This window comes from Pagrus major, chromosome 2 (assembly GCF_040436345.1).
Source record: "Pagrus major chromosome 2, Pma_NU_1.0".
Classification (NCBI taxonomy): domain Eukaryota; kingdom Metazoa; phylum Chordata; class Actinopteri; order Spariformes; family Sparidae; genus Pagrus; species Pagrus major.
The window spans coordinates 11,481,778-11,506,935 of record NC_133216.1 but is presented as its reverse complement, the minus strand read 5'-3'; the positions used below and the strand labels follow the sequence as shown (position 1 = coordinate 11,506,935).

Below are 25,158 nucleotides of genomic sequence, written 5' to 3'. Positions count from 1 at the left end.
GAGGGGATCATTGATGTCTCGCTCCCTGCCATGGCTGACATCCACCGAGCTCAGTGTGTCCAGAAGGCCTGCAACATAATAGCTGACCCCTCCCATCATCTTTTTGCAGTAATGACTTCTGGGAAGAGGTACCAGAGCATCAGAACCACCAGACTTTGCAATAACTTCTTTCCTCAAGCCATCAGATCCCCTAATAGTCACAGAGTCCTGTCCCCATCCCTCCACATCATTGAACCGATATGAACTGACTGATAATTGATGATGTTCATTTTAATTGCACTTTACTATTGATCACACCTTGATATTTATCACAGTTTATTACACATAGATGTTTTTACATGTCCATTCTTTAATTTATGTTGAGGAACTTTTGATTTATTCTTTTTTTTTGTGACTTTCTTTTCATACATCTTGTCTGCTGAAACAATATTTTGCTCACGTGGATGCCAAGCGTGTGTTATGAGAGTGGCAAATGAATAACTGAAATATGTTGGTATTGTTGTTGTTTATTTTATCCTCCTACCCCCTCAGATAGATTCAGAATCAGAATAAGAATGAGCTTTATTGTGCACACAATGAATTTGGCTGCCGGTTTACATTGTTTATACAGAAATAGACATACAAATAGGAGCAAGGACAACATGAACTGAACAAATAAGTTAAAGAATGGTAAAGAATAAAGAATAGTGAATGACAGGACAGTACTGTACAGAAGCATGTGCAAAAAAGTAGGTGTATACAGTCACCAAAGGCCAATGTCATAAAAATGGACAGGGGGAGTCTATATACATGTCAGCTGTTCTGTATGTTGTGACAGTACTGGATAGATATGTGTACATGGTGCATATGCACTGTTTTATACTGACAGACAGCTGACATATTAAAGGAAAAACCTGAATAAATGAGTGAACAAACACAACAAATGCTTCCATACGGAGCACAACGGGGGGTCACTGAGTGGTTTGAGGAGTGTGAAAATGATGTGAATCATATGTTACAGCTTTCACAGCCACCTCATCACAACCTGACACCTATGAGACATTTTGGAGCGTGGACAGCCAATTGAGACACTAAATGTTGTCACCCATATTCGTTGGTTGGTTTGTCAGCAGGATTACGCAAAAACTACTGAACGGATTTCCACAAAACTTGGATGGAGGACGGGTCTCGGCCCAGGACACACCCCATTAACTTTGGGTGTTAATCCGGATGAAGGGACGTGGAGGTATAAGTTCTACATCCTAGGTTTTGTTTTTCATTGATTTGTCACTCCATCGGTATTTAACATGATGTGATGCCTTTATATGAGGACATGGGCAAGAAAAATTGTGACTTTTGTTGTGATGGAGAGTATCTTTGATTTTTAGTCACATTTATAGATTTTCTCTGATTTCAGACAGGAATGACAGTATCCAAAAAACAGACGGGAGGGGAGAGACAGACACAAATGCCGGGACATGAGATGAGATGTGTTAATATGAGAACATAAGAAGCAAAGTTGCAAGTTGTTAGGGGTTTATAGATTATATTGCCAAGCTCTGACCAAATCCAGGTCAAAATTTACCCTGAACTGGTTGCAAAATAGTGATAAGAATGTTCAGATGTGTTGTGGAAATATTACTCAGCAGAACTAAAAGGTCTGCAGGAGAAAAAGTGGAGAATATCTTTGATTTCTAGCCTCCTTTATAGATTTCCTCTGATTTCAGACAGGAACATGACAGTCTCCAAAAAAAAAAAAAAAAAAAAAAACAGACGGGAGGGGTGGGGGAGAGAGACAGACAGACAAATGTCGAGACGAAAATGTGACAAATTCTGCTGAAGATTTGCTGAATATGGCTCCGAGGCTACAGCCGTGATAGATCACCTATATGTTTATCTCGCCCAGTCGCACGCAGCGGCCGGTGTGAGCGCAGATCCGAGCTGATGTCGAGCAGCCAGAGGCGCACAGGCGTTATGAATCCTCTGTGGTCATGCATGTAGGAAACAGGGGGAGTGAATGTGAGGCAGCCTTATCAGCGGTAACCATGTGTGCGCAGTGGGCAGCGTGATGGAGCTGCATCCTCATCCTCATCCTCACCCTCTCTCTCGGCCGTCGAGGAAAAAAAAAAAAAAGGAAAGAAAGAAAGAAAGAAGCAGGCGAACTGTATTGTATCTGTCGCCACACCCATCATATAAAGCCAGACAGTGAGAGCGGTTTAATGTCGGTGACAGTGACATGACAACAGCCGAGGGCTACGGGTGAGCGACAGATGAGTCACACACATCCACCACCACCACCACATCCATCCATCCATCCATCCATCCATCCATCCGCGCCCCCTCCCCTCCTTTTTTTTCATGGCACATACAGTAAACATCTGCATGGTGCCGATATTGATATGATGACGGGATGAATGGATGATGGGGCGGTGATGGCACACGTGGGGGGGACAGCTTGAGGAGAGGTATTTAAAGATGTGGACACGTCTCTCCGTCAATGCGCATGATACTGCGGCTCCACTACTATGGCACGCTCCAACTCACCTTGAATCGGCGCACGGCCGCTCTCCTGTCATTCGGGTGCGGGGCCGTACGGAGAACCAATACACGCCCCAAAGCCTCAATCAGCAGCCAATCCGATGACAGAAGAGGCGGACCTGTGGCTGCATTCTCACACTTGGTTTCACTATGCGCTCGTAAAACGGCTCCGTCTACTACAAACGCGGCGGTGCAGGTGCTCTGTCTCTTCGGGAGAGGATGCGGATGGAAGGACGGGGGAGGGAAGGGATGAAGGGAAACGCCACGAGGAAAGAGAATAGGATATGAAAAAGGGGCTTTTGCTAAAGAGACCGTGAGGTGCAAGGTCGAATATGAGAGATTGGTTGAACGGGGCACTTTGCGTGGTAATAGCTGGTCGGCAATAGTACTATGATTTGGTATGTGGCCACTCTGATAGCAAGTGTATTCAGCACCAGAGGAACGGCCGCTCAAGGTGAGTTGAAGTGCAATATATCTTGTGCCGCACATATGATTTCTGCTGTCTCCTGTGTGTGCGCCTCATGATGCCTTTTTCCCATCGCATGGCATTTTTATTTTTTTAATTATTTTTTTTTTTTGGATCTTCACATGAAGTGTGGTGGCTGCTCCATTCTTAACAAATGGCTGCACATCTCATCTGTCACGTGAAAGTTCAGTTCTTGAAATGGCCCTGCATCATATGTGAGCAATTCACATGTGCTGATTGGCCCATGACAAAGATGGCTTGATTGATGTGGCTGTGTGTGTGTGTGGTGTGTGCTGTGGGTTAGGCCCGTGCTGTGATATCTACAGTACAGTGTTCTCGTTTGTGTGATAAAACAACGAGCAAATTGGAGATAACGTCCCCGCAGCTGAGAGGAGGGGAGATGTGTGCATTGTATCATAGCCAAGCAGTCCCATTTGAGTTCTCCAGAGAGGGGTGTGACCGTCTCAGCCCTCAAGATGGAAAAGTAACTAAATAATGCATTGCGCGTCAGATAAAATGCACTCATGAATGGATGGAGCCCTTTCCTGCATGCATGGGATTCATATGGCGAAATTTCACACTGCACATGGACACGCTCACACTGCTGTGTGTGATGCACTGAGCACACACACATGCTGCAAGGCTCGCCTTACTGCTTGCTCCAAGTACTTCATGAACTGTAGTCATTCCTGGAGCAACAAACTGCACAATATCCCTTTTGTTCAGATTTTTTTTTCCTCAGCACTCTCTGTATTGACCCATGTACTTACTTAACCTTGCTTTTCCAATCGTGTCCAGATGAGGGAGACATGTGCCAAGCTGTCGCCTGGTAACTGATCCCAATGACCCCGCATACCCAGTCAAAACTGGTCTGCTGCTGATGACAGGCCAGGTCCAAGCTAAGCATAATGTGGAAAACTTCATCACGTTTGATTGTTTTGAAAGCAGGAATTCTCCATTTTATGAAGGCATAGATGAGGCTTAATAATATCGACTCAGAGGTGTTGTCTGGCGTCGGCACCGCACTGAAGGTGATTTACTTTTGAATAGGCTCACAGGCTGCACCAGAGAGTCACAAATCACAACGTAGTCTGCTTGTGATTACAAATGAGAGCTACAGTGTCCCAGAATATAGTGTCTGAAACTCAGTCTGGTGCTACAGAGAATCTCTGAAAATCATGTTAACTCATCTTTCAAGACAACACACCAACCTCCTATCAGACTTGAATGTTTTTCGGCAATAATCATGCAGTTTCAATGTCTTAAATTTTTATTTTCATGTATAAATTGCAGCATAATCCATCAACAATCTGACGAAAGACATGTGCAAGGTACCAAATCAGTAAGGTGCGCGAGAAAATAAGTATTTTTTTAAAAGAGAAACTCAACATCGGTGAATTTGCTGGTTTGGTTTCCTCCTTCGAGTTGGATGAGAAGATTGTTGCCACTCTCACATCCGTCCGTTCAATTTGAAGCCACAACGAGCAAGTTAGCATAGCTTAGCATCAAGGCTGGAAACGAGGGGAAACAGCTAGCCTGGCCCTGTCCAAATGTTAACCTAGCAGCTTGTCTATTTAGTATTAACACGTTCGTTTAATCCATAGTGTTAAAACAACAGTTTTAAGGGATGTTACTTGTGGGACTATTTCTTGGCGGGGAGCAGTGACTTCCTGGAGTCTTGTCATCGCCAGGCAACCAGGGGTTAGGGTTAGCAGAGTCTCCAGGAAGTCACTGGTCCTGGGCCACTAAATGGTAGTTTTTTCACTTTGTTTTTGTGCAGATTAAACATGGTAATTGTTGAGCTTTAGAGTAGTAGGCTAGCTGTTACCCCTTGTTTCCAGTCTTTGTGCTTTCAGCAAGAGAGTGACTGAGCGTATTCCCCAAAATGTCGAACCTAAAGTAATGGGTGTTTAAATAAGCCGAAATCTCAAAAGCTAAAGACTATACATGTCAGCTGTGTTAGCACTCACACTCTTTCGTCAGAGCCGGTATGATCCCATCCTATTGTATTAGATATCATACCATCAAAATGGTGGTCCACACCCTGATCTGCCAATTAGAAAAAAAGACTATATCAAGAAAATGTGATGGGTTTTTCATTGTCACACCTGGAGGTAAGAGCACTGATAAAGTGGTTTAATTATTTTTTTTCATTGCCTCATGCAAGAAAGATACTGGTCAGAATTAAAGGTACAACTGAACATCCATCAAAACAGATGGTCAAAAGATAACTGGCTCCAAAACATTCAGAAGAGACGACTCTGCAGCAAGACATGGGCAAGATGTTTAGAAATGTTCCTTGTGGAGTAATTCATAATTAATTAGCATGCATTGGGTAAAAACAAAATTCCACATTAGGGAGATATTAGGATTTGGATACAGATGGCAGAAAAACAGTTTTACTAAACAGAAAGTCTTAAATAAAACACCACAATACTGTAATCTCAATTTAGAATACCAAACACAATCAGATAATACTCAACAGTATCTTGGACATTAGTTGTTGTTAGGAGAAGAGTTGATGTGTTGAATTTTGAACGAACTCGTTGAACTCACAGTGGTCTGCACCTCGTTGTGTGTATGTCAAACATTTATTAGTAACAGCCGTAGACTTTATGAGGAAAGTGGACTCGCTCGTGGATGTCGCTCTTAGTTTGTGACCTAACATTTTGAAGCCTTGAATTTGGCATTACGGGGGTTGCCATCTTGTTTTTTTGAGCCAAAGGTGTCAGTCCAGCTTGTCCTTAGCAGAAAAACGACCATATAGGTTGACTTTGAAAGCCGCTTATTACAACCCAAACTTGCGTTTATTGTTAGACGGTTACCTCTAGTGGTCGTGGCAGTTATTTCGGCAGCAAAGGAGGAAGTCAGGTGATGGAATATAAAGAGTGATAAAGTCCACATGAGGAGCAGGTTGAGGTGGATGGTCTGGTTAATCAAACACTGGACTTTCACTGGTATGCTGCAACGGTCATGCTGTTTTGGGAATCACTGGCAGTCGATCTATTCAGTGGTTCAGGTATGAGGATGTGTTGGAGCATCACAAGGTAGCCACGCCCTAAAGCATACCCTGGTTTGTCCTCTATTTTACTGTAATCTGGACCAAAACATACAAAATCAACATCATGCTGTTTTGAAGAAGACTAAAATTGCACTTAATTTCGCAACCAGCAGTGGAGTCACCTCTGCTCGCCTTTAGAATGAATGCAGCATTAAGGCACTTCAGCATTAGCTTCAGTTTTCAAACCTGGAAGCTACATCTAATTCTGTAATAAAGTCTATGGTAACAGATTTGTGTCTGATGGCAACAAAAGCTAATTTCTAATCAGTTTTGACTTTAGTGCTGTAAGATGTCATTAGGATTCACAGCGATCTAGTATGTGGACTATAACTATCTGCAGGAACTATCCAATGGTTAAAGGGAAAAAAATGGTAAAAATAATTGCTCATGAGCGTCATAGCTGCACACTTGCATGCTGAGCTGTGTTCATAGAGAGTCTGGCTGACAAGCAGAGTCCCAGATGCATGAAATGTTTTCATCTTTAGGGGAAATTGAAAACCTAAATGGGTCAAGTTTAGCTGGGATTATTTGTGGCTGGCAGGATGGTGTTGAAAGTGGAAGGTGAAGTCGCTCGACAGCATCCAGACATGAAATCTGATGGGTGTCAACATTTTTCAAGAACAGGATGTCATCCGTGTTGACTTTTGACTTATAAATGGGTCAAACATTGAGTCTTTTGGCATGCTGAAATGTTTACATGGTGATTGGCCTCAAGAATTTGTGTTATGCCGCGTCTACACAGCGAAGTATGAGCATCATGTTGGCAGAGCAGCAGCTTCAGTGTGCGTCTGACGATGTGTTCAGGCACAGAATTAAGTGTAGGTCACTTGCATTTTGTCCAACAGAAAGTCATTGTAAGTACACTTGTAAAATGGGAGAAAATTGACCTGAATCATGAAAATATGCTTTGGGTTGTGGTTATGTGTGCATAAGATAAAAATAGGAATGCATTAAAGACAAAGACACACGTTTTGGCGTTTTTGTTCTTTTGCTGCTGGTGTATTCTCGCAAAAAATGCGGATTTGAAACTGAAAGAGACGCCTTATTTGCCTGTGGTTGCAACAGTGTGCGCAGGGTTGTCAGAAAGGATGCACCGACTGAGATTTTCACGACCGGTTCAGATTTTTGATTCCAATTTTGGCTGATTCCGGTTTTCTTTCATTCTAATAACTGTAATAGACAGCCTACAGAAACATTTTTGTAATAAAAATTAAATTGTATGTCCTAAATAAAAGACTGGCTTTGAAATAACCAACAAAAATAACACGCTGAAAGGCAGCCTCCAAATGAATCTACTGCTTTGGCATAGGTGGGACAGAAAATTTCATAATTATGGTAAATTGATACATTAGTCAAACACTCCTGGAGGATTACCCATAAAAAGTTCTTAAAGTCAGACCCTTCCTCATAATATCATAGACCGCTGTGCTGTGTTTTTGTGTGTCTGTTAAGCCTTCAAACTCATGGATCTATGACTCAAACCAGCCTTCTGGATCTTATTTCTAAAACAATACGCCCCCACCAACGCACCTCATTGCGTTTTTTAAACACAAGGCTGTTTTCGGTCTGAACGTGTGGTGAACAGCCTTGTTCTCTGCTCCTGATAAGTTCGCCTGCACCTTGTCAACAATCTCACGAATTTGGCAGTCCTCTTATTCTTGGCGAGTGCTGGAAGTGTTCTGTTTATTGCAGTGAGCTGTTGTATTAGCCTGTGGATTAATTGTTTCATTAAAAAAATGAATTAAACTTGGGAAAAAATTAAGATGAAAGTTTCTAGAATTTTAATCAGAAAAAATGAATCAAGTCAATCAAAGAAAAATAAACTTAATTACAAAAAACCCTTCAGAAGATATAATTAGTTCATTACTTCATACTTTTGGATACCCAGTTACCTCTAAGTCATTGTTTTACACAGGATAGCTCAGGTAGGAGCTATCAGTCACGTTAAATGGACGGTCAAAGAAGTTTTCTTGTGCCAAGTGGCCATTGGGGAGGCAACATATGGACGGGGAGACTCGAGGTTAGTTCAACAAAGTCAACGGCGACTTGGCAACCGATCAAGGTGACGCGAGAGGGACGCTGATGGCAATACAGAAGTAATTAAATGTCATTGGCAAGTGTCGGGGAGTGGTATATTTGAAGGACTATTTTCAGCCTGAGTCACTGATGGCAGACTGGCTGTCCTCGCAGGTCCTGTGCTGGGACTTGGTGTTTTTTAAGCGTTTGTTGAACTGGCTTGAGGCCAGATGGCATTCATCTGTCATTCCCTTCTTGTGAGCTTCCTCCTTGATGTTCCACATGGATCCGGAGCTCCCTCGTGAACCGTGGGCTTGGCACGCTTGTTCTCGTCACTGGGTTTTCTTCTGAAGGCGTGCTCCTTCAAAGACAGAGATATATAGCGGCAGACAGTATTTTGTGAAGATGTCAGAACTGCCAGTCACATATCTGAGGCCTCCCAGTAGTGCCGAGGCAGCGTCTGAAAGCCCTCCCACTGTGTCTGGAGTCCATCTTCGTATTGTAGTTCAGAGAGACTGGGCTGTCTTCAGTTTTTGTCTGGATGTTGGAGCTGTCTGGGACATTGTGTGCGGCTGATTTCCATGAGATGGTGGAGGAAATGTTTTGACAGCAGTGTGTTAATTTGACAAACTCTGCAGTGTTTTCAAAAGTTTTAATGATATGAGTAAGAGATGTGTTTGTCTGCCTTAAGGCAATCTAGCGATGCTTTATGTTATGACTGCTTTTCTGTTTTTGTTAAATATGATAATACAATCCTCAGAAAGCGACAGAATATACAGGTTAGTTGTTGTCAAGGATCTACTCTTTGTGAAGAACAGTCATAAGTCAATTTTGGTTGAATTTCTTCTCAAATATGATTGATGTTAATATATCACATTTGTCAATTTGCCTGGAGTTGTTTGGCACTCAACATCAATACGAATCAAAACCCTCTTGACCCCTAAGAGCTCTTGCAGGCCCTGGCAGTATTTCAGTGTTTACAGCCTGATGATGGGCACTAAATGATACAGTGCCACAGGAGGTTGGGACTAAGAGTCGACCGATATGGGTTTCTCAGGGCCAATACCGATGCAGATGGTTAGAAATCAAATCACTTCGCAGATTCAGATTATTCAGTGTTCATAAGCTGTTTAATTGTGATGTGTTACCAATCAGATATTGTTGTGGGCGGGACATAGTGTGAGAGGATGTTGCATCGGAGCCAAAGTAGCACATTTTTTAATTTGTTTATATTATCGGCAATCCGACAAAAAAAATCAACGATAATGATAATCAGAAAAATGCTGAATATCAGTCCTGATAATCGTCCAGGCCTGATAATCGGTCGACCTCTAGCTGAGACAGTCCGACTTAAAAGCAGACACGGTACGTGTCCACCGTGGGCTGTCTGCTCTGGGACGTCCATCTGGATCAACATGGCAGCTTGTTTGGAAACGTTCTCGCAAATTAAGAAAATAATTCACTGACATGTTTCTGAAGACATTCTAGGCAAGAAATAAGCCACACAGTTGCTAAATCTGTCTTCCTTTTAGATCGACAAAAGTTCATTTAGTGGGAATGGAGCGGGCAATGTGATGCCCCATCTCTTGAAATGCAATGCATCCTGGTAGCAATGCATTGCGTTCTCTGTGATAATCGTCCAGGCCTGATAATCGGTCTACCTCTAGCTGAGGCGGTCTGATTTAAAAGCAGTCATGGTACGTGTCCAACGTGGGCTGTCTGCTCCGAGACGTCAAACTGGATCAACATGGCAGCTCGTTTGGAAAAACTTTCTCGCACATTAAGAAAATAGTTCACTGACGTGTTTCTGAAGACATTCTAGGCAAGAAATAAGCCACACAGTTGCTAAATCTGTCTTCCTTTTAGATCGACAGCAGTTTATTTTGTGGGAATGGAGCGGGCAATGTGATGCCCCGTCTCTTTAAACGCAGTGCATCCTGGTAGCGATGCATCACTACCAGGATGCATTGCATGGAAATAATGGATCCTGTGGACACGTTCCATCAGTACTGCAAATATGAAAAAAGAGATCTTAAAGAATGCATTTGGTTTTAATTGCATTTCTGGCCTGAGGTGGTTTTGGATCTGACATGTTGAAACTTTGTATTTTTGTATTTTTCACCGATTTTAGTCATATGTGCTGTTCTCTCTGCACTGCCTTGTTGTTTTTTTATTTTTTATCTTCCTTGTGAATATTTTTATGTGCCATCAAAATTGAAACACGTCACGCAACTCTTCTCCAGCTTCTCATGCTGGAAGGAGCTCCTGATGGAGGAGAAATAGCTGAAAAGTTGTGCGACATGTTTTCATTTTGATAGACTTGCGTTGAATCTCACGCTGGTCTGCGCCTCACTGTGTGTGTCCACAGACTAAGATGTTTTTATACATGCATAATGAGGAGCAGATTAAATGCCACAATTATAAAACAGTAACGGTTTTGCAGTGAATCAGGTGCACAAAGCAGTCAGGCAAACATGAAGCAAGAGTCATAAACTGCCACTGCCAAGGTTTTGTTCTCTGCTGAGTACCTTGTGCTTACATTACTGCATGTGTTGCTATGCTGACAAGACCACTTACTTGAGTACATGCTGCTCTGTGCATGATGTACAACATGTTTTCTGTCCTGACCGTTACAGTGAATGGATTAATGTCAGGTTGTATTGGATGGTAGCACCCCTGACCTGTGTCTGAGACACCTCATAGTATTTCCCTCACATTCACCATTTCCACATTAAAATGTAAATATATTTGTGAAGTTGTGTAATTATTACATAATCGTAAATGTTTCCAACCCAGAGAAATCTATTTAAAGTAATGGTGTGTTTCATTTGCTCGCCTGTCGCTATAACTTCCGGGTGAAACGCCAGATGATGAGCCAGAGAGTGAGTAGGGAAGTCGGTGAACGTGACTAATCGTAAAGTGAATCAAACTTTGCTACATTACCTTGACCTTGCTTTAACACATGAGCACCATTTTTTGTTGCACTTAGTCAAGGTGGAGCTATTTTATGTACTGCTTTGTAGTTTAATTGATGGAAATTGTCACGTTTAGATTTAAGATGAAATGTTTAAAATCAAAAATGTACCAGTAAGAATAGCAGTGATATAAATGTAAGTTGACTAAAAGGTTCTGAAAATATAGTAGCAGTATAAAGTAGAGTATTCAAGACAAGTACAAGCACCTCAGTAGGTGTAAAGATATTTGTTTTCTTCATTTTCTATCTGAAACAGCCCCAAAAAATACAAAAACACAAGGTTGAGAGCTAAACCACGACGATGATGCAGCACAAAGCATTCATGCAGCTCAGTAACTACATTTAATAAAACCCTAATTCAGACTACTGTTTACACTTTAAACACTCAGTTGTCATTATTTGTCTTCGTTTTTAGCAGCACGGTGTCATTTCTCTTCTCACCTGCACTGTAAGTATGTGTATTTAACATATTTGCTTGACTGATGCTATAACTCGCCCGCCAAGCCGCTCTGAAATGATTCGGTCCAGCCAGTTCATCATTTTCCCGGCAGACAAACAGAACAGCTTCATCTCTCTTATTCATATTTCTCACTGCTGTACTTCCTCGCTCACAATCATAAGAGTAAAGCTCAGTAATGAGCTTAGGAGCGGGCCTGTGCTCAAGCTGTGGATGGCAGACTCTCAGTACTGGGCATGTGCCAGCTCTTTTCTGGTGGTAATGCCCCCTCCCCCCTTCCTCTCCCCCCTCCCCTCCCCTCACCTCTCCTCCCTCAGCCGGTCCAGTCCCAGCAGAGTTTCCTTTTCAAACAAAGCCTGGAGCATTCTGGGAAAGCCAGTTTTTCAGATCATGTGGTTCTGGTTGGACGGGCTGCTCTCCCAGCCACTAGATCATCATCATCTCTCCTGAAAGCATGCGGCACTGCTTGTAATAATAGAAGTGAAATATGAGACTGTGTTGATGTTACACTCACCGCAGGTCCAGTTATAGGATCTGTACACTGAAATCCATCTGTCTCATCACACAGCTGAGAGGAATATGTGTAGAGCTGCGATTGATCAGGCAGTCGAGCGATAAATGAACTTAATGATTAAAGGAGGATTCAACAACAGTCAATCCTGCACTATAATGTGATTCAACTTATACTGTATAATGCAATTTACTGAAGTCATGATTCAGACTGGGAAGTTTTCTTTTAAAGTTTTGCGTGCATGGCATGTCTGAGACTCACACTGAGAATTTTACTTGGGTAATTTGGCTTTTTCTGATATTAATACCTTTCTTCAGCGAAGCATCAGTCACACTTTCAGTTTGAGAATTCCTCCACCTTCCTCAGATAATGAAAGATATGATAACAGCAAAAACAGTGATATATTGTCAATCGAGGGAATTTGGGATCTTAGTACCATTTTGCATCTTGACAATACAATTCAAAAGTCCTAGAAACTACAAAACACTGGCTACTTGTATTTATCCCTCACTCGTGTTTTACTTGCAGGCATAAGCTCAAGTAGGACTGCAACTAGCCATTACTTTCATCATCAATCCATCGGCTCAGTGAATAGTTTTGTCTATAAAAATGCCACAAAAATTTGAAAAACGCCTCATCACTGTTGAGTTGAGAAGTCTAAAGCTGTAAAAGATAGTTATTAGTCGAAGATAGGAATGAAAACTACTATGCACACTTTGGGCAGCCATGGATGAAAATGTAAATGCATCATGGTAATGAAATAATAACTCTGTTGACCCATTTAGCAGCGTCTATTTCTACCATGATTGATTACCAAATGGAAAATCACTGTTTGTTTGAGTATTATTTTGTATATTTTTTATTAGTTTCAAAAAGTTTATTTTAAAGTTGATACTGAAAAAGTAGCTTACAGTGTTTAGGATTAGGGGTTTAGGCTAAGACACAAAGGAAATGATGCTCATAGTGCTAATGAGCTAAGACAGAATTACCATGGTAATAATAGACATTTTAAACCATGCATGCAGTTAACTATATAGGCCACAAAAAGATGCAAAAAACCCATTATAATATGCATAATAATGTTTATTTACTATTTTAATACTATTAAGCATAGACTGACTCCATCTCAATCAAAAACACATCCCATGCGTCTGAAAGGAACGTTTCACTCCTGAATATGTTGTGACTTTCCTCTATTTTGGGGAAACATACATGCACCAGCCCAAGAAGTACTTTGTTTCCAGAGAGAAGTGTTGAATCCACACAGAGCTCACTCATGTCGTCTGAACTGCAGCTTGAGTGTTTCTATACGAGACCGCCATACAGCAGAAAGAGGAAGTGAGTGAATGGGAATTATGTGGAAGCGGATACGTTGATTGGAAGATATGTGGAGCCGGCGTCGTTCTGTGGACGTCTGAGCAGCTCACATACGATACAGGAGCTCTGCTCCTCTCACACTGTTGCTTATGATTTATTGATGCTGAATAAACAGCAGCTGTAATTAGACAAGCCACATGAAAGCCCTAATAAGAGCTGTTAGCAGCAATATGCCTCTTTGTGTAATTAATTTAAAACACCTCGACTAAAGCATTTATAACTCATCTGAAAAATGACTGAATCGTGGCCGGACTGAGGAATGTTTGTGACTGAACCGCTCATGCCAAAGATGTCCTATAATGTGATGCACCTCTGGCAGCGCAGTGCCCGGCAATGTTGGTTCGCCCTTTGTGCCTTTGGCAAGCCAAGCCCATTTCACACACACACCTCCCTCTCACTCGCTCTCCTTGCTGTGTGTTCGAGCAGGTGTCAGCACATCCATTGCATCCCTGACTGAGCATTGCTTGTCTGAGGAGGGAACTTTGCCATTAAAGAGGGCTAAATAATGAAGAGAGCGAATCTATCTTGGATTGTTCCTGTACAAAAGTAAAAGTAGAGACACTGAGGTCGTTGTCTTGTCTGCTGAATTACACCTAATGTGGACAGAAGCCTATAGGCTGGACTGGAGGGTACCCTTTGGCCTACAGAATGTTAAATCTGTAAAAACGGTGGAAAAGTAAATGGAGTTTTGAATGCAAGTTAACAGTTACGTGTAGAGATAGTAGACAGGATCCCTCAGACACTAAAAAGTAGGTTCTCAGTTTGACTTAAACAGCCTGGGTAAAAACTTTTGTATTAAGCATTGTTGTGACTAGCAACAGAAATAAGTAATAAATGGGCTAATTAGCCTACTAACAAAGTAATCAAATGGCCGCAATGAGGTTGTTACAGGGCAGCATTGGGCCGCCAGTTGAATAGGTCTGGTCTAAATGCTGGATGAGTAAAGTAAGGCAGAAAGATCGCTGCTCAGAACTGTGAATGTTGTGAGTTTGACAGCGATGGAAAGTGACAGAAAAGACGAGTTTACGGTATTTTATTATTCATTAATTGAATGTATTTATGGTTTTGTTGTGTTCTTGTTTTGTTTAGTTTTTGTGGTTGTTTGAATGTACACATTATGCTGCTTATAAACCCCCGTCTGTTCCTATGTATTTAATGTCTCGTACTCTGTCTGTGTTCATGTCTGTGTTTGTGTACAGTACTCTCCCTCTGCACCAATAGCAAAACAAAAATGCATCCTAACAAATAAGCCACCACGATCATCCATCATCTAGGTTTCTAATTTCTGTCTGTGATGTACACAGATGACTCTGTAACTCGAGTTATTGCTTTTGTTTCTCATTACTGGTGATCAGATAGAGAAGCCAAATCTAGCAGGGTGGTAAATGCAGCGTGAAACCAAACCGGGATCATCCGAAAACAGTTTTACACAAAAATTAGCATGTATACGCAGGTTTTTATACGTTGGTTAACCAACTCCTTGCCTATTGCAAATATTTGCCTCCCTGTTTATTTTCCCGCTGTTTTCTGGTTTTCTTGATGTTCGATATCACAGACCCCCCAGAAAACAGTAGAAAAGCAGCACGGAGGCTTTTGTTTTAATAGCTTTTGCTTCATTCTCTCTTTAAACTCAACGCTGAATGCATGATGTTCAAGTGGTGCTTTAACAGAGACGTATCGAACGCTATTTATGTGCCAAATTCTGGTACTGCAGCATTACAAGCATTGTAGCGTCCGGCCGGAATCGGGGTGAAAATTAGCCTGTCCACCCTGCAGATTGGTGCTGACACAGCGCAGTTGCCAGGATATTATTAACGTTTCTGCAAACCACAGTAACATCCAATGTGTACCAAATGTGGCATATCACGTTCAAATTATATGCTTATTAGCCTCCTTTCACATCAGGAGATGGAGGGGATGGTGATGTCATTACAATAAAGCTGCCGAACAGCCAACCGCAGTTCGAGTGGGTATTTTTAAGGACACCTGCAGACTTTTCCCGCTGTTTTTGTCGCTACCTAAACCGGCTGTTTTTCAAGGGAAGTTGGACCGTCTTCATCCGTGATTGTGGCAATCAAAACAGGTGTTTTAAGTCAAACCATGATGTTTTCCTAACCCTAACCAAGTGGTTTTCGTGTGTAAACCTAAGCAGAGCATGAGCACATTGTTGAAACAGGAGAGAAACAGAAAATTGAGTCGCACCATAAAGACACATGTAGTTTTAACTTTTAACTTGAAGCGTTTGGGTTGGCTGATATGTAAGCTGATAAACACCCATGACTGCAGAGTCATTTGACTCAAGAATAAATGCCAGTTGTACCCTTTTAACAAAATCCACCAGAAACTTTCCAACTCTTTAGGTTCAGTTTTCCATTTTATGTTGTAACAACGCTGTGCTTATGCTCTGGTTAGGTTTAGGCACAAAACCCACCAGGTTAGGGTTAGGAAAAGATCTTGTTTTGCCTTAAAATATCTATTTTTTTGCACAACAACATCTGGCAAATGTCCCGACATCTCCTTAAAAGTATTAGATGGTTTCAAGCTTATAAATGTTGAAACTCTCTCTTGGCAGCCGTCTTGTCCAGCTGTTATTCCACCACCATCTTTTCCACCATCGTCACTGTCTGAGCGTATATTCTGTTATACTTTCAGTTCTGCATATTTGATTTTACAGACCCAGATTAACACACGTATATATATATATATATATATATATACATATATATATATATATATATATATGTATATATATATATATATATATATAAATATATATATATATATATACAGATACACACAGGCATGTCTCCACCACACACACACACACACATACACACTCAGGCCATTCTCTGATGTGACCTTCAGCACATGCAGGCTGGCATTCAATTACCGCCCTGTCAGTGGCCCATCCAGCCCAGTGGCTGCACGTCCTTGAGCTCCTCTCTCCAGCCTCCGTCCAGTCTATATTCCATTACATCCTCCACATCGGGAGCTCGGTCCGGCATAAAGCAGCGCTCATATCCTCCTCGCCGCGAGGCGCACGCACACTTTGATGTATCCTTTACAAAATCTCTAACTGCAGTGAGCAATGGTTTTCCTCGCTCATTCACTGAATCAAATCTGAGCATGAGGTAAATATTAGATTTTAGTTTTAGTGGGTGAAATATTACGCTGCTGTTGGCCTGCACCAGAACATCTGCGCACCGCTCATCTAAAACTGTGTCTCGCTGAACTCCATCAGTTTTCATATTTTTCCACAATTTTGTTCAGTGTGTTATCGGACGTCATTACTGTCAAAACATTTCGCCGGCTCTGCTCTGCATGATTATTGCCCCAAAATTGCCTCGAGAGTCTATTTACTGTACGAATCTGAGATCATTACTGAAAGTACAGTGTGGTGTGCTTTTCACGCAGGAGCCATTTTCAGCCACGGCCACTTAAAAAACGCTCCGAGTTAAAATCTCCTGCAGATTTAAACCCTGCGCTCCCCCGATGATTCATGTGCTGGTCTGCATCATCAACAGACCATCTATTGACCATTAACAGATGTTTTTATTGGTTTCTGATATTGTTTCGTCACATTGTGTCTATCAGTAAACATTTTTCTTTGGCTGTTTCACTCACTTCTTGCTTTTTCTGTTCGCATGTGCTTAATAATTCATTAATGTCATGTACCAAAAGTTGCCCAGCCCGCATGGTCTTACAAGACATTACAAACATAACAAAGAGCAATGATATATTGATATAGTGAAAGTGAAAGAACAAATACAGTACACCCCCATACATGTGAAACAATTTCAAACCAAATATGAGCACAGTCCTGCTCCTTAGACATACTGTAACAACTTGGGCACATCTGAAGCGTAGACTGTCTTTATCACATCAAACATAAAGCGGCCTCCTACACTGTTAGTAAGCATTTAACACAAACTGAGCTCAATGAAACACTTTACAAAAGAAGGTACTACTACAGATATTGACTGAACAAAAAGCAGGCTCATCCAGTAACTTCAGGAAAAAATGAAAACATTGATAAATTAAAAAATGTACATGAAGCTCATATGCAAAGAAAAAAGCCTGTACCAATAATATGATGTATTATTAGAAGTTGACAAACAGATCAACTCTTCCATCTTTTGTCGACTTTCAAAAGGCTTTTGACCGACTTAATAGAGATTTGCTTCCCTTTAAACTAGGTGGGAGATTTTGATGTGTTCAGTGACTGCATTTCTCCACAGATATACAGTATATGCTCGGGCGATATCGGATTGTGTGTTTCATTATATGCAGATGATGTCATTTTATAATTCAGAGTCGAAATCTAACCAACATATGATGTTAAATGTGGTTAGTTTGGAGTAGCAGTAGTAGTTAAAGTGGAGATTAGCAAAACACAAATATGGATGGTAAGAAGTACGCTGGCTCAGTCACTTCAGAATATAATTAGTAATGTATGCTAGCAGATATAAATCCTTGGTCCTTTTGGTCTTGATAAATTTATGACATATGAGGTTGGAATTGGGTCTGTTGTTGACTCTGCTGGGAGAGCTCCAGGATCAGTCATTAACAAATTAAAAATATTATTAAAAATATTCTGTGTGAGCTGTTTGATTTGGGAAAAGTTAAAAATGAATCCCATGATCTTGTGTACTGTTCAAAGGGTTACATTCCCATAAAAGATCTTGACAAAACCCTGAAATAATCTGCTGCACAGATGATCAAAACATGGAATGCCTGTTTAATTTTGAGTTTGCTAACTTTGAAGGCAAGATGTGTAATTTAATTAGTATTTATTCTGATACCTCCTGTACTGCACAGTACAAGTTTGTGTCAGTGATTTATGAAATTTGATCATGAAAGATGCTTAAGTTGCTTCTCTATTTTTGGACTTTCTCTGTTGTTTGGAAGTGTTTACGCAGCACTCTGGTCCTGGCTTGTATGAGTTCATGGTGTCTTGTACTCCCATGTGGGCTGGGTTATAGTTATATGCATGATACAGTAACACAAATTTCATTCTCATTTTCTAAGAGGCTCACAAGATGCTTAAAGAACTAGGTATGAAGAAAAACAACGTTCTACCTCGCTATTTTGAATGCTTTTTGTGAGCAATCTGATAGATCAGATCTGGGTCATGAGCCAAAAAGGTCAGATAATGTCATCTTAAATAGGTATATTAAATTGTATATTTTAAAACAAGATTGTTGAAGATGTCACCTTGGAGTCAGGAGTTTATAACAGTGATTTCTCACTCTTTTCTGACATGTTATGGACCAAATGATTAATCAGCAGATTAATCAACAATAAATAACTGACTAACTCACTGTGCCACCGCCTGTTTAACCTCTGCCAAGCAATGAGGAATTACCCCTCCTGTATTTTGCTTTTGTACATGAAGTGCCTGCCGTATAGATGATTTATCTGACAGGTGACTGAATTGTTACCCTTCAGGAATTCATGATCATGGCAGTAAATCCACTATATGCCGAGGGAGGATATATAAAACATATTGGTCTTCTGGATTTATTAGCTGTCTGATTTATGCAGATCTGACTCGACAGATTTCCACCTGTGCAACTTCGGGTGACATTTACAGTGCCAAAGCAATCATCTCTTAACTGTATCGATCCCTTTATCTCTGCAGTTCTGTCTATTTGGAAGATCTTAAGCATGGACCCTTGTTTAACATTTATGTCTTGTTGAGAACATAAATATTTTCCCTGAATAAGACCCAATAAACCCTACTGGGTCACTGTGTCTCCATTAAGGAAATGAAAAAGGCACAGGCGATGACCAAGCCTATGCTGATTGTCCCCTCATGAGTATCCCATAAAGGAATTGGCGAATTATGAGCCCTCCAATATATTATCTCAAGTCTTTAAAGTCTTTTCTCTAAGACATGCTCCCAACGCCACCGCGATCCAAAAATAAAAGCCAGCCTGAAACCCAAGCCTCCAAAAACTTCTGCAACCTGAACCGTCTGCAGAGAAAACAATGGATTTCAGCAGCATTCAGCAGCAGGTTTTGAGCCTGTGCTTCATGTCAAGTGACTCTACTTACTCAAACCAAACAATGTGTCCAGTGTGTTTCATTATGGATGGGAGCCTGCTCTCTGTTTTCTTCTGAAAGCCATACAGCATAAGTGCCGGACCCATAAGCAAAGACAGAAGACACTCGATGTCTCTGTCATCCAACACATCTGGTCAGGTACGCGTGTGTTTCCTCAACATCTACAACAGTTGGTCCTGGACTCGCCTTCTCCCAGACTGCTGAGGGCTGAGATGCATCAGAGTATATTTGAGTGATTTTTCATTAATGTTACTACTTGAGTACAGATTTTATACTTTTTCCACCACTGAGGCTGACTGATGCTGGATTTTTGAGGCTATTATTTTTAAAACGATTTTAGGGCTACACTGATTATCAGCCCTGTCTGATATTCAGCATTTTCCTATTATCGGTATCAGTAACTTTTTTTTGTCAGATTGCTGATAAAATAAATGACTAACCAGACAAACTATGTACAGAACAGCATCAGAATCGAGCTTCAGATCAATGTTTTTGATCACCAGAGTAAGCAAACTATTGTTTTTTATAAACTTGAAACATGAATTTTCCTTCATCAAGAGTACGGATATTGACACATATTATTTCTTGGATCATACTATGTAGTGCTTTTCCTAAAATGTTGAATGTTCAAACTGAGTGGACTTTTCAAAAGAGCATTTAACAAGAAAATTCAAAGCATATGCCTGAACACAAACCCCTGCACGGGGCGTTGAAAGGGGTTATTATAATCTTTTTTAAAGGTGTTATAAATGAGGCGACAATGGAGCATGTTCAGGTGTGAATTTCAGGCTTGTTGCAAGCCTGAAAGGATTAGTTTAGCAGATTTCTGATTTTGTTGTGCTCATAACTGGATGGGACAGGTTTCCTCAGAAGCGCATTTAAAGGTCGTGGTTTGTACAGGTTGCAGGGCAGAGCATCATGTCTGCAAAAAGCTCTCCGAAACAATCTTCTCCCGTGTCGTTCAGACTCGGCTGAATGCATTTTGACGCGCTACGCTGTTCCTGATCAAACACGACTCCCCCTCAGTTTCATTTTAATGAAAAATGCTGCTTTATTACCGACATGATTTAGATTAATCAAATCAAATTAGTGCTTGTAGTTTTGTTCTTTCTTTGATGTACAGCCTCTTTGGCTTATAGTTGTCAATCAGCTCCACTGCTTGTAACGTTCAGGGCCTGTTTGTCGGGTATTAACCCTGTTTTAGGTCAGCGCTCAGACTCGTGCAGCTTTTTGCATTCTCGTGCTGGTCATGTGCGGTTCATTGAGTCATGCACACGCGTTTGATTTGTAGCAAGGCGTAGCTGTTTCTCCCTTCCTAACAAAGAGGCACATTAGCAAAAGCAGATTCCAGGACTGAGGCTCGTAACTGGCAGACCACATCTCCACTTTTAAAAAGTGTAATTTGATTAAATCTGCTCTGTTTCAGTCCAGAATCTGTGCCGGCTGAAACGAATAAAGTGGATTAACTCTGTCACAGGATGATGCAGATTAAACTGGTAAACACAATCACTAAGTGATGCATATGGGCCTGTAGGGGTGGAGGTTTATTTTTCTGACAGAATATTTGGGTTTTAAGAGAGTGCAGAGCTGAAAAGGCACCGTGTTGGCAGTGGCACCGGTGGGACACGGAGCGGAGATAGTAACACTCGCGCTGCTTGAGCCCCAAAGTCCTGACGTTATTTGTTCTTCTTGTAAAAATCAGCCCTGCTAATGCAAATGATACTGCTAATGAAAGCGTTAAGTTATGCAGCTGGTGTTTCTCCGGAGTGATACGTCAGCATGTCTCTTGATCCCTGAAGCGATTTCCCCCCAGGGCGAGGGCGGGTAGTCACGCTCGCTCTGACGGTGGAGATACAGCCGGTTCAATGAAAGCGGGGGTGGCAGCTGGAGAAAATCCATTCCCAGAGTGAGCGTTCTGCAGAGGCAGGTATGCCGACCTTTCAGTCATCTGATAGGTCAACGCTCGGCAGCGTGCCTGGACATTCGTGGCTGAACGCCAGGCCTGGTGGTGCTCATAGTAAAGCTTATCTGAGCAGCAGCCAGCGATGATCAATGGAACCCCTTGGCAGCTCGTTTATAGTACAGTATGGCACAACCACAAAACACTTCACCAGCAGATGCAGGTGACAGATGACGATAGGCTCTTCTGTGGAGAGATGAGGAACGAGAGAGGGTCTACCCATGTACAGCCATCTATATGTAGGCCATCATGTGTTCAGTCGATTACTCTTAACTGCCAACCGATTATTGTTTGTTAATCAGTCTTGGATGACTTTGAGATTTTTCTGCTTCGTCTGCAGGAAAAGGAAAAGGAAAAGGAAAAGGAAAACACCCCTCTTTGGTAGTAAAAGTCTCCTCCTTCTTCCTCTCAGGTGCCCACGGAGTGAGAGAGGAGCCCCGGTTTGTGACGGCGCGCGCCGGAGAGAGCGTGATCCTGGGGTGTGACGTGTCCCCTCCCCTGGACGGCCAGCAGCCTCCCTATGTGGTGGAGTGGTTCAAGTTTGGAGTGCCTATTCCCTTCTTCATCAACTTCCGCTTCTACCCTCCTCATGTGGATCCAGAGTACACAGGTAAGTTGTCTGTAGATGTGATGAAGATACAGCAAAGTAATCCAGCTCGGACAGAATACAAAGACATTGTTTTATCCGCAACAGATTGAGAGTTTGCCACTTTTGAATGAATGAGCACTTGCATCTTGGCACGAATCTGGATCAAGAGCTTTTCAGTTGCCAAGTACAGTAAATCCACCGGACTTTGTTTCGATGACACCGCTGCAGATACAAAGTTGACAACAGACTTTCAGTGTACATGATGATAAACAGTGGCCATTAAAGAGTGAAGGACGTCATCTTATCAGAACAACAGGGGGGCTAAGACACAGAAAATCCACATACTTTAAGACTACACTCTAAACTAGGGCGACCATGTTTTTAAACCCCCAAACCACGACTCTTAGACAAGCACTAAGGATGGGACGATAAAAGTTTTCATCGAGGATCGGGATAAAAACACTCACAATAAGTTGATCGTGGTGAAATTTCATTATCAGGATAATCATGAATATGGAGAAAAAGTTGTCGGACTATATTGATTTCCTGATTTATTTTGCCAGAGCCTGTCACCATGGCTGAAGGCATGTCTTGCACATTGTATCCAGCACAAAAACCAATTAAACTGGATATATGTAAATAATACTGATTCCAAACTAATAAACTACAGGGAGATTATCGGGATGATATCACAAATCGCAGTTCTGTTGGACAGGATAATCGTTACATTACTGAGCGTGCACCATAGGCATTTTCATCTGAATGGGTGACAATTATTTTAGCACTTAGCACACTTCCGAGTGCAGCTCTCAACACCACGGACGCCATGAACGCGGCATTTCCGTTGCCAGGTACACACAAAGGAGTAAGAAGCTCTTTAGAAAAGATTGACTTTCTCTTCAGCATGACAGCTAACCGTTAGTGCTCTGACAGGTTGTGTCAGAGAGATCCGCAAGCGTCATCGCCCATGACTCATCGGCTAGCAACAGCCTTGACGACACAGTGATTGATTGACCACATGCAGACATATCACTGTTGAATTCAGACTCATGGTGCATTGTTTCGTTATATTTTGGTGAGGTAATGAGTGGGACAGAACATGATAAACGTCTATGTAAGCACTGAAAACAAGCAAAATGTTATCAGGAAACCTTTTTATTTCTTTTATTATTATTATTATTATTATTATTTAAGGAATACACCCAGTGTAACATTTCAGGAAGAAAACTTACAGAGAGGCAAAAAAACAAAAGGATTCCTGTTGTGCTCTTAACATCCTTAAAGCTGCAGCAACTTTTTTGGGTAAATACGCTAATGCGCTTTAAAATTGCAAAATGTACGGTATATATGAAGCTACAGTCAGCAGCTGGTTAGCTCAGTGTGGGATTAAGACGAGAAACAAAGAGACACAGCTAGCTGCCCACCTTCACCTCTAAAGCTCACTAATTAACACATTATTACTCGCTTGTTTAATCCGTGTTAATTAGTGAGCTTAAGAGGTGCTGGTAGGTGGATTCTGTTACGTTTGACCAGAGCCAAGCTAGCTGTTTTCCAGTCTTTATGCTAAGCTAAACCGTTTACAGGCTGTAGCTTCATATTTATGATACGGACGTATTATCTTAATCTTACCACAAAAAAAGTGTGTTTCACAGAATGTCGAACTATTCCTTTAAAGTATAGGCAATATTACAGAGTTTATCATTTTTCATTAGCATCTGTATCGTGTAACCTGACCAATAGTTCCCCTTTCAGCGAGTCTCGAATAGCTTAAATCACTCTGTAAACATTTCTGTTTTTATACAGGATATAGATTTCCCTGTCGCCGACCTAATTATGAGCCTCTGGCCTGGACCAGAGCCATACTGCTTCGTACACGTACCTCCCAATCCTATTTCATTGAGAAGATTGACCTGCAATTTCAGCCTGATCCACGTCATTTCCTTCATTCCCTCAGAATGGTACTTCAGCTGTTGAGGCTTTAGGTCTAACACATGGCACAGTACACTGAAGCCTTTAAGTCTTAAGAGAGAGACTTGGCTGTCTTCTGCAAACCGTTCTAGTTCCTTGAACTGCACTTCTTTCCGTTCTAACATGGCGTTCGGGGCTGCGTAGGGGCATCTGCTGCCTGTGTGTGCATATAGGGAAATAACTGTGTCTCAGCAATTTATGACTGCATTGTACATACATTCTTTCCGACACACTCTGGTGACAATGCAGCACAGAGCATGGACAATATACAGTCAGTACTGTGTATTACAAAACCCTACATGCTGTACATGTAGAATGGGAGGTCACAAGAAAAGTCATCTGATAATAGAGCATGAAAATCCATAACCAACAAATGAATGGTCCTTATTCATTAAACCTGCATTAACTGATTGTTAAAACACCCAAAACATGTTTGTATTATTCAGCCCACCCTCGTTGATTTAAATCGGGTGGACAAACATCATAACCGTCTTGTAAACAGGATTTATTGCAGGTTGTATAAGACTGCTTTAGCTTTAGCTAGATGTACCCAGTAAACTTAAAACTTTGTGTATCATTTCCTCTTACTTTACCCGAGAGCTCCACGATTAAAGATTAGCTGTCAACTATTACACTAATCTTTTAGTCGGTTTGAGTAATTTTTTAGCAATAAAAATTCTCTGATTTCAGCTTTTTAATTGTGACTATTTTCGGGTGTCTTTACTCCTCTGTGACAGTAAACTGAATGTCTTGGGGTTGTGGACAGAACAAGACGTCACTTTGGGCTTTGGCAAACATTGATCAACATTTTCTGACATTTTATAGACCAAACATGAATCGATTAATTGAGAAAATCAACAGTGAAAATAATCTACTTTGATTTAACTCGATAATAGTCGCTCTCTTTTAGCTCTGTTTTTGGTCTCCACCACCTCCTGACTCTTTAGCTGCTAAATGCTCCACTATGTTCACCGGCTAGTCTCTGACTTTGTTTCTCTGCTAGGTTAGGTGCTGGACCAGGTAGCTTACAGTGAGTGTTTTAAGCTTTTTCACTGAAACAGCTGCTGGTTGACTGAACAAAAACAGCTGTGAAACCAAAACAATAAACAAGTGGGTAGGGTAGGGTTAGGGTTACCCGTTTTCCTGTGGTATTGAAAGGTTTTGTATATAAGTTAGAAATTCCAGCAACATGACAA

The 25,158-nt window shown here is 41.4% G+C and overlaps 1 protein-coding gene across 1 annotated transcript in view; it reads left to right on the top strand.

Annotated features, from left to right (window-relative positions):
* Positions 1 to 2,907: 2,907 nt before the first annotated feature.
* The window catches only part of igsf9ba (immunoglobulin superfamily, member 9Ba), a 69,425-nt gene continuing 47,174 nt past the window's right edge, over positions 2,908 to 25,158 (top strand). The window contains exons 1-2 of the mRNA XM_073488782.1: positions 2,908 to 2,971; positions 21,818 to 22,015. Coding sequence (XP_073344883.1) covers positions 2,908 to 2,971; positions 21,818 to 22,015 — 262 coding nt within the window. The remainder of the gene's footprint in view (positions 2,972 to 21,817; positions 22,016 to 25,158) is intronic.